Source organism: Musa acuminata, chromosome BXJ3-8, assembly GCF_036884655.1.
Source record: "Musa acuminata AAA Group cultivar baxijiao chromosome BXJ3-8, Cavendish_Baxijiao_AAA, whole genome shotgun sequence".
Taxonomy (NCBI): Eukaryota; Viridiplantae; Streptophyta; class Magnoliopsida; order Zingiberales; family Musaceae; genus Musa; species Musa acuminata.
Genome location: NC_088356.1, coordinates 10473165 through 10490000, shown reverse-complemented (window position 1 = coordinate 10490000; position 16836 = coordinate 10473165). Strand labels below are relative to the sequence as shown.

General features: G+C 39.5%; 2 protein-coding genes across 8 annotated transcripts; one reads left to right on the top strand and one right to left on the bottom strand.

Moving 5' to 3' along the window:
* Positions 1-4120: 4120 nt before the first annotated feature.
* LOC103994476 (uncharacterized) lies at positions 4121-4940 on the bottom strand. The gene has a single exon (XM_009414822.3). It carries the CDS (start codon positions 4877-4879, stop codon positions 4340-4342), a length of 540 nt encoding a protein of 179 aa, XP_009413097.2. The 5' UTR covers positions 4880-4940; the 3' UTR covers positions 4121-4339.
* A 2280-nt stretch (positions 4941-7220) lies between these two features.
* On the top strand, positions 7221-14919 carry LOC103994477 (uncharacterized). Of its 7 annotated transcripts, XM_065165279.1 has the most exons (14): positions 7221-7497; positions 7591-7612; positions 9589-9744; positions 9825-9905; positions 9989-10084; positions 10251-10334; positions 10416-10485; positions 10583-10665; positions 12021-12100; positions 12254-12352; positions 13820-13877; positions 14229-14318; positions 14411-14492; positions 14562-14919. In XM_065165279.1, the coding sequence occupies exons 3-14, from the start codon at positions 9616-9618 to the stop codon at positions 14642-14644; spliced, it is 1035 nt and encodes a 344-aa protein (XP_065021351.1). In that variant the 5' UTR covers positions 7221-7497; positions 7591-7612; positions 9589-9615; the 3' UTR covers positions 14645-14919. The 7 variants fall into 7 exon arrangements, with proteins under 7 accessions (XP_065021351.1, XP_065021350.1, XP_065021347.1 ...); XM_065165278.1 differs by lacking the exon at positions 7591-7612; XM_065165275.1 differs by lacking the exons at positions 7221-7497; positions 7591-7612 and adding an exon at positions 8547-9284.
* The last annotated feature ends 1917 nt before the right edge of the window (positions 14920-16836 follow it).

Below are 16836 nucleotides of genomic sequence, written 5' to 3'. Positions count from 1 at the left end.
CGTATCGTCGTGCGCAGATGAGGAGACACAAGCCGATGGGATCCTTTGCAGGATCCGTCCGTACGTTACAGGGGTGTGGATCTATTACCAACCTGTGAGGGCCGAAGAGGACGGCACCGCGCTTGTCGGGCTACCACGTGGCGTGTCTCCTCTTTCTGAACAAGGGACATTAAATCCCTTTTTATCTCATCCCATTAAAAAGTGGAGGAAAGAACAGTTAAAATAGGATCAAATCAGACATGATTGAGATGCATAATGTTGAACTAATCAAACAAATTACACTATTCTTTTTATCCAATCATGAAGATTTCTTGCAGAAGGCATACAAAAGCATATGTTTGCAGACGGATGAAATGATTTCATCGATATAGAACCAAATTAATATATGGAATTTGTGCATGAAATTTGATAGAAAATCCTATTAATGTGGTGCCTCCAAGAGATTGTTACAGTTCATCAGAACATGAATGATCACATCTTAATAGTACCTACATGTTTAACAAGATATGCCAGGAGATTGTGCTGACTCTGTCCACCAATCTGCCGGAGATTCTTACAAATTATTTGGACATCCACCGACCACTGGAAAACGGAAGGGCAGGACAGCATTTAATTATCGCAGGAAGGTGGTGCATCAAGGAATGCAGCACCAAATGATCCATCTTAATGAGTTCAATGAACAAACAGATTACTCATTAGTGAAGTCCATCTCCAACACAAATCAAATGCCATAAATTTTATAGATAAAAGAAGCAATGAATGATCTATAGAGATGAATAGGGGAAAGGAAGCCAGATGATTACCTCCTCTGTTGGGCAGCATATCTGTGATCCACCAAATAAATACAGAAGAACAGGAGAAATTGGAGAGGGGTCGGTCTGTTACTCTTCTTTGGGCAAGTATATCTGCAATCCAACAAAGGAAAATAACAAAAAGAACAGAATACTTTGGAGAATGATTTGTTACTCATCTTTGGGTAACCAGAAATAATGGTAGTGTATCTGCAATCCAACAAAGGAAAATAACAAAAAGAACAGAATACTTTGGAGAATGGTTTGTTACTCATCTTTGGGTAACCAGAAATAATGGTAGTGTATCTGCAATCCACCAAAGCAAGATACAGAAAGGAGAGAAGGATTCGGAGGGGGATTTGCTCCTCTTCTTTGGGCAACCTGAAAGAAACCCGTATCAAATGATACTGGCTGCATCATAGAGATAATGACAGCTCCTGTGGTTATTGCATCAGAGAGCGAATCTTACACCAAGACAAAATGCTGGAAGTTAAAAATGGCAAGTGAAGAATCTGATTATGATCATACCTCTTGCGAAGACTGCTATTGCAACAGGCTCTGCGAGATGCAAATGAAAAATTAATTAGGATGTTCTTATCAGTATACCAAGACACATTACATACTAACAATATTTGCGTCCGCCGCTAATTTTGCCACTCATCAGAATCTTGGAAATGTCTATTCAGCATCCTCAAGCACGCTTTCACACACACACACACAAATAATTATTTCAAAATTTGACCTACCAGTAGTTTAAAACTTGCAACCGTTGGACAAGTTTAATAGATCAAAGACCAACTGAACATTGTCGCAATAAGTAGCCAAGAATTTGATAGAGAGAATCTCAGATGCACCATTACATGCTTCATAGTAACGAAAAACCACATAAAATATAAAAGAGAACACATTATTATGGTTTCTCATTATCATCATGAAACAACCTTTCTCTATAAGACTGCATATAGACCCTTCATAAACTCTACATCGGTAATGTCTCCTGCACACCCCTTCTTAGTTGTTATTCTAAGTGAAGAGATAGAGGAAGAAAGTTCCGTTCGAAACTTCAAATGAAGTAGAGAAGTGCACCATGTGTGATATATAAATCATTGTTAAATAACCTGTCGATTGGGTAAAAGAAATCCTACAGGCAAGCAATAAAATAGCAACATGCAATAAGTCAGAAATTTGACCAATTAAGAGAAAAAATATCCGCGAGTTGGGGACGCTGCTACTTAGCTGGCCTGAAAACATGTACATAAGAAGCAGGATAAAATGATGGATTGTTATTCTGAGAAAAGACAGGGATAAACATGTTAGTGTCCATCGTAAGTTGGAGGTTGCTACAAATGAACAAAGGGCACAGAAAAATATAAAACCATCTGAAAATTTTAAATGTCCAAAACTACCTTGAACTGCAACAATATTAAAACCGACTCTCAAATTAGGAGTTCTGAACTAATATATCAATATGATTAGGCGAATGCACAGAATTTGAACGAATTCATTACATGCTGCATGCATCTTATTGGTCTTCGTAATAGTCGCTAGTTATCATCTTCCACATTCCTACTCGAGTATCCCTGAAAAGTTCCAGTATTATCTCCTGAAAACTAGAAAAGGGATTCCAAAACAAGCAGTTCGAAGCTTAAGATTTACCTCTAAACATGCTTATCAAGAGACAACAAAAAGCAGCCAACAAAATTGTATATCGATTTTTATGAAGTGCCATCGAAGATCATTAGCTGAGCACTAAGATAAGCAATTACATGGAACATGTTAAAAAACTGCAGACAGGAGTCCTAGAGGATCTGCACAATCTAGAAACACAGAAAGACTCGAGTTCCAAACATATTACAGTGAGTCAGCATACTAGTAAATCAACACACTAAAATGTTCTTACACAACATTTACAAGATCCATATGCAATGTAGTCAGAAGGTAGGAAATATAACCTTAGTGAAACAATGAGTAGGTTCAGGCTCTACCCCAACTAAAATTCCAGAGATTTATACATGTATGATCAAACCATCCACCAGTTTGGTCCAACAGAAAATAAAAATATGCAAGCATAATAAAACTGTAGTAAAACCAGAACCATATACATTTTTCAAAGAAATCCATATATAATTGTCAACTCCAGGCCAACCATTTCAATTTTAGGTAAAAATCAAGACGAGAATTATCAAATACATGAGACTTTGATAGTATATCGCAAGGTCCTGGGCTCGAATCCTGCCTTCGTCATTGACCCATTGCAAAAAAGATACATGAGAACATTAACAATTGTATTTATCATCTGACACAAATTGAACAAGAAAGCGACAATCAAATTCTTGACTACCGCAGTTTGCAAAATAAAAAGAAGTTGGCTGTAAACCAATAGTAATGCACGGAATTCTGAGATCTCAATCAAGGTCTATTTCAACATTATGTGCTTGGATACTAAATACAGAAACTTCATATGAAAGAGACCCTCATGAAGAAAATCTAGAAAGCCCAGTTGGATGCAGAAAAAAAATATTTATTGATCAGACAATCTTAGATCATCTGGTTAAGGAACAAAAGTAATTCAATCATGATAGATGTTTAACTAAAGCTATCACATATCAATGACCACTAAGCAAAGATTTGTATCAAGAGAAAACATTGAGGCAAGGCATTGACAATTCTAACCGGCAAGAAGTTCAGTAGCAGTGCCTTCTTATAACCTACCAACATCATAAACCACCCAATAGATACTGACAAAAACTGTGAAGATGGAACATGCCAAAAGCATCACTATAAACATAGGCAACCTACCTAATCAGTCTTTTCATCCAAAATTGGAAATTCCATAAAAATTCTAAAGTCCAAAAACTAACAGAACCAAAAATACAAATGAACACAACAGTAACCCTCTCCTTTATTGCTCAATACCCCATAGCTGTATACAATGTATGTTTTCCAAAGCATGAACCCAAATACAACATGAGGACTCGTTCGGGAACTTTCCCACTTGTGTCTACAAGAAAACAACATGACATGGTGAAGGGGTAGATCAGTCCTTCAATTCCATCATACCGACAAAAAAACTGTCCAACCAAAAAATAGTAGCACATAGCATGATTTTCTTAATATAAATTGAACATATTTGCAACAAACCAACTAAACAAAGATCGCAATGCCATAATATGAACAAACAACTTGAATCTGCTAGAGTTCTTGCAATTGCTAATAACATGTCTGCAATGACCCATCGAAGAAAAATCACAATGCCATGATACTAACAAATAATAACTTGAATCTTATAGTGGTCTTGTAATTGCTAACAACACATTAGCGATGACTAATTAAAGAAAAATCACAATGCCATAAATCGAACAAGCAATATCTTAAGCCATAAATCGAACAAGAAACAATAACATCGAGGTAAGCCCAATGTAAATAGATTCCAACATCGTCAATTCGACAGACGGGATTAGAGCCAAACTAACATCAAATATTCACAGAAGCACATGTCCGCTAATATATATACGAATCCCTCGCCCGCGGTTCATAAAGCGCTAACCCTAATTGACGGAGACCGGGTCGGCTGCCGGGATCCTGACGTAGCCCGCCTTGGGGCTCTCGTCGGCACCCTCCTCCTCGTCGCTGTACTCATCGGAGCCGCAGATCTCGTGCCGGTGGGTGACGAGGGACCAAGCCAGGCACATGGTGGCGGCGGTGATGGCGCCGCACCCGACCCCGAAAAGGAGGCCGATGACAACCACGAGGACGTCCTTAGCGCGGTCATGGAGGGAGCTGAACCCGAGGGCGGCGGGCTCGGCGGGGACGACCTCGCGGCGAGGGAGGAGAGCCGGCCGGGCGATCCTCGTGGGGCGGGAATCGGGGTGGAAGTTGCGGATGGGGGCGATGATGCGGTACACGGAGACGAACACGGAGGTTTGGTGGAGGCCGGGGAGGGCGTCGTCGGACGAGGCAGTTGTAGTGATAGTGTAGCTGACGAATACGGTGTTGAACGGGATGCCGGGACGCGCGGAGGCGTAGGCGGAGAGGAGGGAGAGCACGGCGAGGAAGAGGACAACGGTGGCAGGGGCGGAGTAAGCCATTGCGGGTTCAGAGAAGGGAAAGGCACCGCGAGAGAGAGAGAGAGAGAGAGAGAGAGCACGAGTTGGCCCATTTATAGACGGGGCTTCGACTTGGTTCGGTCCTTTTCGCCGTTTGGCTGTAAATTGGGCCGGATGAACCGGCTGACAGAGCCGGTTTAATTGGGCCCAGGCGGTCGACAACCCATTAAAATAGTGACAACATGTGAGCTTGCAATGTTGGCGTGCATTAACCATCTGCTAGACCAATGGGTTTCACCACATATTGTCCCTTTCCTGATATGAAATCTGAATCTGTCGAGTGCTGATGCAACTTTGCATGAACGAATTTTTCGATCACTGCAGGTGTCAGATTCTGGACTAGATTTGTCTCTTCAAGAGCAAGCAGTCTCGAATACCTTCATGCCTTTTGCCTCCCGACATCATGCACATTCCCCGGAGCAGTTCCCTGGATCCTCTCTTTACAACTACCTCTGTTGCCGTCTCTTTCGACCTCTCACTTCCCACTGCATGATCTGGAATCTACTTTGAGAGCCACGCCCACGAATCCCAGATTCATAAACTAATCCAACTTGTGCTCAATTCGCTGTGCGACATTCCAAAATCATCCCTCTCCAAACGAATCACGGAAGAAAGAAGACGAAATCAGAGAAGAAAAGAAGAAGGAAGGGAGGCAGAATCATGGAATAGTGCATGCGGTGGATTTGATGTAGAGAGATAGATGTGGTATTATGAGGAAGAGGCATATGTCCGGGAAAATATGCCTTGGCCGGGGACGAGGATGCTGAGGGGGTCGAACTGTGCCTTGCAGGCTACAAACCGATCCCAGTGCCGGTCGAAGTGATCCTGTCAGTGGCACCGGGAGGGGTGACGCGCCAGGTATTGCTTCGCTCCGATGCGGGGGGCCATGGCGGCCTGCGCCACGCGACGGTGGCGGCGGAGGAGGTCTTGCAGGCACTGGGCTGCGCAGGTGGCCGGGTTGGCTGACTGGAGCACTCCGACGATGTACATCACCTGCTCCTCCGCTCTGCCTCCGCCGTCCTGTCACGGACTTAGCTGGTTTTGCCTAAGTCATGCGGCACCCTTACGTGTCCGTCCGCAAAGGTCAGCCTCCCCGAAGCCTCCCATTGTCCCTTAAGACCAACAAAAGAGAGAACGGGTTAGAGAGAACGCCTCAATCGGGATATACAAGTAAACATCTCCGAAAACGCTTCATAGACAATGCAAATTACAAACAGACTTTACAAGCTCTGAACAGTTGCACAACAAAGGGTAAAATGGTCCATTACAGATCGAAAATCTCTCGCACGTGTTCACATGACACAACTTTTATTTACAAGCCTAAAGAGGCCACCAACCCAACTAAAATGGGACTATTAAGCCTTCGGCCGTCCTTCTACATGTTGTACAGGGCATGAACATGCCAAAAGACACGAACATACATAAGCATTACATCAAACATCTTGTTTAGAAGTTTGTCTGTGACATTCTCCCCCACTTATTCCTTCGACGTCCTCATTGAAGCCTTTGTGAACACTGCAACTCCTCGCCTTTGCTGAGTCTTCAATCTTCCGCTCCAGCTGCAATGCGCCTCTTGGCTCCCAGTTGCTCTCCGCTACTATTTTTGAGTAGTTGAACCTTTGATCCGCCATGCTGCTTCAACTCACCAATGACTCTGACTCTGGTGTGGGGTTGGCTGAGTTGTGTTGATCCTTGTTGATTCCTGCGGATTCCCTAGATGAAGGAAAAGACCATCCTTACTACGCCAGTCTCTCAAATGTCTCATGCTGCTTGAACCGGGTGGATGCTTGTTGGAGCTTTAACAAGCATCGTCTCGCAAACTTCTGAAGTTTTGGGTCCTTCCTCCACAAAATTTGCTCATTGACTCTTCTTTCACTGAGTTGTCACATCCGAGTAGGTTCGTATCACTTCCACTCTCGATTGGCATTTCGTTGGGAAATAAAGTGGACAATCTACTCTCAGTAGCATTGATCACCGTTGATGAGGATTCGACAACTATTGTCTTCTATTATCTTCGAAGGGTCTTTGAACTTGTGCAAAGCTCCTCTGCTGGATAGATAAGAGAATTGGGGTACTCGGTTTCGCCCATTCTCTTAAGAGTTGAGAAGACAAATGTTACTTGACTTCGCTCATCTCCCGAGATTGTACTCCATGCATTGAGCTGGTTACTAACCTTCGCCTGCTCTTTGCTCACACTTCTGAAGCACCAGAAGTGTTTACACTTCTGATTTCGGATCGACGAGATAGATCCGATCCACGAACAGCTCCGTTAGCGCGACCCATTTGCTCGAAGACCTAAATCGTGGGTTTAAGAAGATTCCCGACTGCGACGAGAGAAGACCAAAAGTAAAGCCACCTAAAAATTCCCCCGCTTCTCGTTCTTCGTCGATCCATCGCCGCGAATCCGGAGAGAGAAGGCCATGGGGGAGGAGGAGGAGAGGGATCCGCAGCGGCTGAAGAGGATCGCGGCGGCGGCGTACGACTACGACAACGATCCCCGATGGGCGGAGTACTGGTCCAACGTCCTGATCCCGCCCCACATGGCCGCTCGATCCGACGTCGTCGACCACTTCAAGCGCTAGTTCTACCAGCGCTTTATCGTACGCCTTCGATCACTCTTCCTTTCCTTTCTTGGTTTCTCATCGGATTGATTTGATCCATTCTTGCTCCTTCGTCGTTTCTTGATGGCTAAGCCGAGGCGAAGATCGCGGAGAGGTAGTCCTTTTGTGGGATCTGTCAGTTCATTTTCTGTTGTCGTTGGAAAAGTAATGTGTTCGTTGACTAAGGTTTAGTCGTTGGCAAATTTTTTGGTGGTTTTCAGTTGCTTTGGTTAATATGATGAAAATTTACGTTTTTAGTTATGATATGCTTTTAAGCATTTTTTTTATGTTGAGATCCGCAGCTTTTTGCTTCTATAAGTGAAAGGTTCGTTTCTTGTTCTCATGAAGCCAGCAAGTTGTTAATTTCTGGTTTAGCTTTTGTGGTGACACCTAAGGGCTTCATCTTTTACTGTCTAATACTTGTACTTCTCTCTTGGAGTTTGATGTGTTTATATGGTTTTTAACTTAATTCTATGATGCTTAGTTTTGGCTTTCGCTTATTTATAATTAACATTCTTTTCTCATGAGTCCATGAATCCGTTGACTTGTCAATTTTGTTCAACACTCTCCCCGACTGGTGTTAATATTCTTTGATGGAATGTATGCTTGGAAGATGAGTATGACATGATAAATAATCAATTACTATGGATACTGTTAAAGCTTCAAGTCAATGTTTGTCGTCTGCTAGTGGGATTCTAAGAAGCAAATGAGCCGGACTCTTTCATACTCCTCGTAAACATAGCAAAAATTCCAACTCCAACTAGATCAAATAGGTCCTGGTGTTGGTGGTTTTACTTTTAAGCTATGCTGAAATCTGAAATTATCATCTAGCTTAAATTTTTTTTATTTGATGAGATTATTTATTGTCATGTTTAATGTCTAGGCTACGATATTTATGTTCTTGAAGATACAAGATTTTAAGTTCCAGTCAAATGATTATCATATATCAGCCTCATGGGATGTTTATGGTTATACCTATTGATGAACCATATCCTGACCAAGGACTGGTTTGGCCCTGATTCAGATGGGTGTCAGATGGGTGTGAATCAAAATTAGGGCCCCCCACATACAGTGACAACCTTAAACCTAATTGAGTTATGGTTTATAACATTTCAGTTATTTTGATTTGATCGACATAATTTTCAATTCAAATTCTAAAGTTGCTGATACATTGCATCCCTCATTTTCTGCCCCCCCTCTCTTTCTCTCTCTCTCTCTTTGCCTCTTCCTGTTCCTCACCTACATATAATGATTAGAACTCTTCCTTCTCTTTTCCTTTTCCCTCTCTCATGCAGAGCCTGCACACAGTGATTCATAGATGTCGGATCTAAAGCAGATGGTGGTAACATCTATTCTTTTCCTGCTTGCCTATTAGGCTATGGGGCTAGTACTTCTTGAATTTTTTATATTCCATAGACTTGAACTTGATTTTGTGGATTTGATGGAAAAATTTATCATTCTTGACCCTGAAATTCTGGCTGCCCAATCCGAAAAGGATGTCATGCACACAGTCCACACAGACACACCTGGACAGCAGTGGGTAAGGTCCACCACAAGATATTTGAACCACTCACATCATATTTGTTGACCATTCAGTTGTGATGTCTTCTGTTACCTTCATTAAGCTAACACTGGCAGTGCACATATCTCTTCACATGCCTGCCTAGTCCACCCTTTCTGGCCTTCATCCTTCTCTGCTCCACTACCTGATTGTTCTACTTGTCATGCTTCATTTTTCAATTTGGTTATTTCTACTGTTAACATAAAGAATGGACAGTCTGGGCGAGGTTTTTAACTGCTTTTCAGATTCTTATACTGGTTATTATCTTGATTGTCTGTTAGTAATCATAATGGTTTAGAATTTTTTAAAGCTAAATTGGACATTGGTCGACCCCTTCATTTCAAATCTGGTATCTTCGTTATATAATGCATACAGGTTTCTTGGGAATTGAAGAACTTTCTTTTGGTCAAACAACTAAAATTCTCCAAAATGGACAGTCTGCTTGTATAAATTGATGATCTTCCATAATCTGATTTGTATAATATGTACATATGGGTAATCTTGGCATAACTGAAGCTACTTATCCACAGACGAAGAAGGGGACGACGCTTCCCTCGATGATCAAGAACAAGGAGAAGAGGAGTGTCGTCCATGCCAAGCTCAAGCGCGAGAAGAAGATCGAGAAGCGGAAGCAGGCCAAGGCACGAGAGGCCGCCATCAAGCGAGCCCTTGACCTCGGCGAGGAGGCAAGTTCCTTCCCCTTTGATCTCCACCTTTTGCTTGGCTTTCGCTTTTCGGGTTATGAATCTTGTTTCTTGATCGATAGCCTCCGGAGAAGAAGGTGCCGCGGACGATCGAGAACACTAGGGAGGTCGATGAGACGGTCTGTCGACCTGATGATGAAGAGGTGAGCATGCTATTCGGTTTATGTTTTCTTCTCTTGCTTTCTACTAGATGTTGGTTAGTTATTCCTGATAATGGCTAGTCCAGTTATTTGCAGGGAATGATGCCGATGAATTTAGCCAAGTCCTGAAACAAGAAGTGATACCAAAGATATTAATCACCACAAATCGTTTCAATTCCACAGTACGTTTTTAGTGTTCGTCTTTCCATCACTTTTACCTTTTCTTTCGTTGTTTATTTGTGTGTCCTTCTTGTCCTATCTTTAAATATTTTTTAGGATTCGTGGAATCCATATTTACTAGGAACTAAGGCCACCACTGAATTCTTACTTTTTTGAAAATGCATGCAGAGAAGTCCTGCCTTCATTCAAGAGTTATTGTCTGTGATTCCAAATGCTCATTACCATAAGAGAGGAACCTATGAACTGAAGAAGGTGAAGCATTTGTGATGAACCAAAATTATGGTTTCTTATTTTGCTGAGCCTTTATTATGATGATTGTTTCTCTTATTGCAGATTGTTGAATATGCAAAGAACAAAGACTTCACTTCAGTTGTAGTGGTCCATTCAAATCGAAGGGAACCAGGTTAGAAGCAACATGGGAGATAGTGACTCTTGTTTTGTCATTGATTGTTGTTTGTTTTTACATCTGTAATTCTGTCTTTAAATACCTGTTTTTTTAGATGCTCTGTTGATCATAAACTTGCCTGATGGACCTACGGCACATTTCAAACTATCTAAATTAGTCTTGCGGAAGGAAATTAAGGTACATTCACTTGCACTTGAAAAATGCATGAAAAATAGCTGAGTTCCATCATACTTTGGAGTTTCTCTTCTTGCTTCCATACAGTCATTTAGTAACTATAGTATGTACAAGTTGGCATGGTTTATTTCACTAGCAATGTGAACTCAAATTTTCACTTGCGCTTTTGAAACATGGGGACATCTTAGAAATGCATCCTGGATTATTATAGAGTACAATGTTGTCAAGTACTCACAGATCATTTAAGTTTTTTATTTCTTAAATAATTACTGAAGTTTATGATATTGTATGATTACTTGTCTTGGAGAGGATAAATAAATCATAACGTCATCCTTATAGCTTCACACAAAATCTTAGCTTCTGAACCTGATAAGCATTACTTGTATCATAATATCCCAGCTGCATAGTAGTTCAAAAAATTGAAAAATGCATTAAAAAAAGTTTAAGATCCTTTGGAATAAAGCAATAATAAAAAAATCATTAATAAACTTAATAAATAGTAATCCAAACTAGATATAGTATGGTGCCTTTGAGCCCCTTGGAGATCCGTAAACTGTCTCAAAAATCTCCTGAATATTGATTTGAGTTTCAAGTCAAGCTGTTCGTAAAATGAGGTTCATACCATGCTGATGGCATACCTGCATTGTTTTGGCTTGGCATGGATCCCTCTTTGATATATACTGCTTAGCAGTATCATTCTAGGACATTACTAGAATGCCTTCTCAAGTAAGGCAAATCAGTAGTATAATAGTAAATTTTGCTTGACCTTGTTCCTCATTGTCATTGTTCATGTATGTCAATTTGGAAATATAGCTCTTGTTCTGCATTTTACTGCAAATCAGTTACAATATATGACTATTGCCACATCTCTAAGTTGTACTTTTGATATAGTTGTTATAGTACTACGGTCGGAGGAATGATTTTTTGTCGATTTGAATTGTGGCAATTTTATATTATGTATGGACCAATAATATGAAAGTTGCATCTGTGATTTTTTTGCCCTTGTGATGCTTATAAAATGTCTTGATGATTGCCGCATCTGTGACATGCTGATGCTCTAGCTTGTTCATTGTCTTGATCACCTACCAACCCTAAGCATCCACAGAAGGCTCTAACAAATATTCTCAATCGAATGACTTTTAATGCAGATTAGCCCATACCATAATTTGATTTCTTATTAATTTATCAGTATATGTGCAAGCATTACATAATAGATGTCTAATTTATAAATATCTGGAAGTTTAATGCTTTGTAAACATTCATTTTCAACTGTTTTGCTACATCATTTAAAATATTGGTTTTTAGTTTCATATACATCATACACATCCCTTTAACTATGGGTTTATTTTGGCAACCAGAATCATGGAAATCCTACAGACCATAAGCCGGAGTTAGTACTGAACAATTTCACCACACGTCTTGGTCATCGTGTTGGAAGGTTAAAGTTTTACTTAATTCAAGATGTCAAATGATACTCTCATTTCTCCTTTTATAGTATAAGGATTTGTTTTCCTCTTCTTGTTTTTTTCCTTCTTTATCAAACTTATATTTCTGCTACCTCTATTGATTATTTGAATTTGACTCTTTTTAGGATGATACAATCACTATTCCCTCAAGACCCCAACTTTCGTGGTCGTCGAGTTGTAACATTCCATAACCAGCGAGACTTCATTTTTTTTAGACATCACAGGTATATCTATTTTGTTGACTACTTATATTTGTTATTACAAAATATGTTGAGGATCTTATGCAGAACCTGGAAGTTTTCTCAAGCCATATCAATAGTAGCTCTTCTATGTCTCATCATTGAACCTTTTTTTGCTTTCACGGACTTGCTTTGACCACTGGCAGTATATTCTTAGTAACTGTTTGAATTTCTTCAAGTGCCTCTAGACATACTTTGTTTAAATGTCCTTTGCAATTTTTGCTCAGGTTCTTATTGTCTAGTGTATTCTTTGTGCTGGTAGAGTGAAATAATGGGCCTATTTAGAGGTCTTGGACCGTTAAAGGTCATTTGGTGCTAACTTAAGAATTAATTTGAGCTACTATTGTTCAAGGTGTTGGTCGAGGAAAGCATGGACATGTTTAGGAAACCAGAGATGGTCACCTAGATTGAGTTGGGAACAGTGGAGAATATTGGTCCAGATGTCTGTGGCTGGTCTCTTAGATGGGTAGCAAATATCAGTATGTCTGAAATATCTGTGCTATTTGAGGAAAGCTGTTTGTCATCTTTAAAATTAAGAGCTATCAGATCTCGAGTCTGATTCCAATGTGGCTCCAACAACTGTTAGATCTATTGCTGGAACACCTGTGGTGATCTATATCGCCAACTAATTATTTATCGTAATGAAAACTACTTTTTCCGAACAATATGAAAACTGAGATTTCTGTAAAGCTTCCTGTGGGAAGCTAAACAGAGTTCTAGTGGTCAGAAATATCACTGAATTATGATGTATATGCTCTAATCAGTAATATCTAGAAACTCACTATAAAAATGATCCTGAAGACAAAGAAAAAAGTAGTAACCATTGTGGTTTTCCCAAGTTTCATAGAAACTGAAATAAATAACATAGATGTTGAAATTGCTGATGGAATTATGGATGTAACAAATTGTATAACATTGTGTAAAGATGGTTCCGAAGTAGGATGAAACACTTCTAATATTGGAGAAGATAAGGGCTTCATCTTATCATGAATGTTCTTCTTGGATGGGAGATCCTCCCTCCTGTAGAATTGTCTCTAGTTTGTACTGCTGTGCGATGTGAATTCTACTAGTCAAATGAACATCAAGGAGGAATGCTAAATAGTCTTTTAAAAGTTTAGATTCTCTTCCTTTTTTTCCATTATGTTTTTTAAGGTTCTTTACACAGGCACATACTTAATGTTGGTACCATGAACTGATCTCAACATATACTTAGTGTTTCTTCTTTTGTTTGGGTAGACTTGTACGAAAACCCTTGGCTCTAATTCCAGGAATCTTTATTTTAATTACATTACCTGCATCTGATTCACTTTGATATGTATGCTATTGCCTATTAATGTGTAAATTATCCAATTCTTGATCCTAGTATTGTATACCATGCATCTGTGCCTGTTTCCCAAGTGTCATTTATTTATGCCATCTGGAATTATGTCTCATTTTCTCTGCAATTATTAGGTATATATTTGAAGCCAAAGAGAGAAAAGATCAAGAGAAAGTGATTGTACGGCTTCAGGTACTGTTTAACATGAGTGTCGCACTTTGTCATTTGATGATATGCTATACAATATTTATTACTTGGACCAGACACACACACCATGATGCTTTCTCACCCAATTTTTAAATGTTTGAAGACTGTTTTATGTTATGGTCTGATCTTTATTCCCCTTTTTGTTACACTAGCAACGCAATTTCTCTGTACCTGGAGTATTCCTGTAAACTTTACTGCTTAGTTATCTGACCACACTCAACAGCTGTTGAATTGTGACCTGGGAGATGGATTATTTGATTTGACAATCTGACATGGTATTTTGTCATGTATTGGCCATGACATTTTGTTCACATTTTATTCTTTTTGAAAATGCAGGAGTGTGGCCCTCGCTTTACACTTAAATTGAGGAACCTGCAACATGGAACATTTGATTCAAAGGGTGGAGAGTATGAGTGGGTCCACAAGGTACTCTTTCGTGATCTTGGTATAGAATTTACCATGTTCTGGGATTTTTTGCTTTTTCCATCAAATTTACCATGCGTTGCATTTGATTCTAGCCGGAGATGGACACGAGCCGCAGGAGGTTTTTCTTGTTAGCCAGAGATTTTGCTTCAGAAGAAGACCTCCCATTTTATTATGGTAATTGAGCTTTTTTACTCTTCTACAAACATGCCAAACCACATTTGTTATTGATTTTAATTTCAGTAGTTTCTTTCCCCACTGTATGTGGAGGTTCGATCAGGTGTGGGCAGGATTTCTCTGCATCAAGAAACAAGTTAATTAGCTTGTAGTCCAATGACAATGGTTTCTGGGGCTTTTGTTTCGTAGAGCATTTGGCTAAGATTGGTCAAAAGCCTCTTTGAGAAAGAGTGGCTGTCCGTTTGCTGGAAGGGAAGGACATGACCTCTCTCTTAATCTGCTTAAGATCAAAGTCCTGCTTGGGAGTTGGAGAATGTCAAATTGAGCTAAAAGGATATGCATACTGCAATCAGATTAGAACAAAATTGTTGATGTTATAAGCATGTTTTAATACCATTGTTAAATGCTTTAATGATATGCTTTTCCATGGGACATGATATTACAAGCAAGAGTGCACTGTGTCATCACGCATGACCACTGTCTGCAGTTTAATGCGTAAATGGCATATACAGGTTGCATTTATTTTTCTGAAACAAAAAATTAAAGCAATATTTTTCCTACAAGGAATGCCATTTTTCATTTAAGATGAGATGATCCCCTTGGATCAAAGAATAACGCTGCCATTGTGTATTACACTTCTGACCAAAAATGTCCGTGATGGGAAGAGACAGGCGCAGGCTTTTTTTAGGAATAAAATGATTAAAAAAATATATCTGGACCAAATTACGTACAAATAAAATGAATGTACGCCAATTGAATAAATCTATCTTTATTTTTATACATAAATCTTTATTAATTGCAATGTATTCGAAATCAATCAGACGTGATTTTGTATATCGAGTGTGGTTGACGAGGTCGATATTATTATTTACACGAATATCAAGATCAGAAAATATTTTTTAAATTGATCCTTTTGATGTTCAAATTAATAATTCGAAATAGATAAGTGGATGGTAAAAAAAGTGAAGAAATAGACTTTAATCGTTTCTAATAATCTCAGCTAGGTCTTTTATCTACGTAGACGATTAAAGACGAATACATTCATAACCGTCTATCTTGGATAGATGTCTACGGGGATAGACCGATGGGGGATAACTTTTATCTCCTAATTTAAATATCACTTGAAAAACATTTATCGAATGGTGATTGATCGATAATATCTTCCCTATCACTTCGTCAATTCGACAATCAAAAGCACATCATCATATCTTCCCTATCACTTTGTCAATTCGACAATCAAAAGCATATCATCAACATCAAACACTAAAAAAAAAAAAAACGGAGAGAATGGTTAAATAAATGATCGGACTCCGTTCTTCACATATGATTGGAATTTGATATAATCCACTAGAGCATTGTGTTGGACTGAGAAGTTAGGAAAACATCAATGTATGCAATCTTATCCATACAAGTAAAGAGACTGCATCTGGTTGTTTGTGAGCTCATCACCATGTCACCTCTCTCGATCACTTGTACAACCACATATTGTTGATGATCTGAGGGAGTAGACTATTGTCTTGGCTGGTGCAATGTTACTTATTTGACTTAAGCTTCACTGTACCTTAAGTGTACCACAGTAAAATCTTGCAAAACTTAGGGGGGGAGTGTTGGGAAAATACCCGTTAAAACGGAATAATTCTTTTCCTCTTTATGTATCAAAATGAGTTTCTCATCAAAATACTAACTTTATATCCAAATACAAATATCAACTAGCACAACATAAATAATATAGCAAAAAATTAATCACACAGTGAGATCAAATCTTTTAACGTGAAAAACCCAATGTGAAAAAAATCACGGGACCATAATCCACCTCAAACTTCAACTATCAATAGCATTGATAACAAGTTTACAGTAAAACTTCTTAAGAACAACCAGAGGATCACAATAACATCAAGAATATAAATCTTGGCTCAAGAATAGCATATCATCATCACATAGGATGGATCTCCTCAAAAGAAAATTCTAGGTCTCACAAAGTGGATATAACAGGAAAGTACCTCAGAGAGGGTAAACTGTAGATTAACACCATTAGAATTGTAGAATTTTTTACAAGGATTCTCTACATAAAATTTGGGCCAAAACTGATAACGTTTGGCCACCGATCGTCAAGCAGAAAACTCATAAACCTAATCTTTCTCTCTCTCTTTTGCCGTGTGCTGTCGCCGTTTGCCGCGCACGCTGCTCTCTCACTTGCACCAACGTAGCCCTATCTCTCTCTCTTTTTTAATTTGTTTGATTTGGGCTCAAAAGACCCAACTTATCCAAGCCCATATATGGGCTGGACCCAACAATTCTCCCCCTCTAGCTCATTTGGTGGGCTATACCAAGCCCGCTCTTCGCC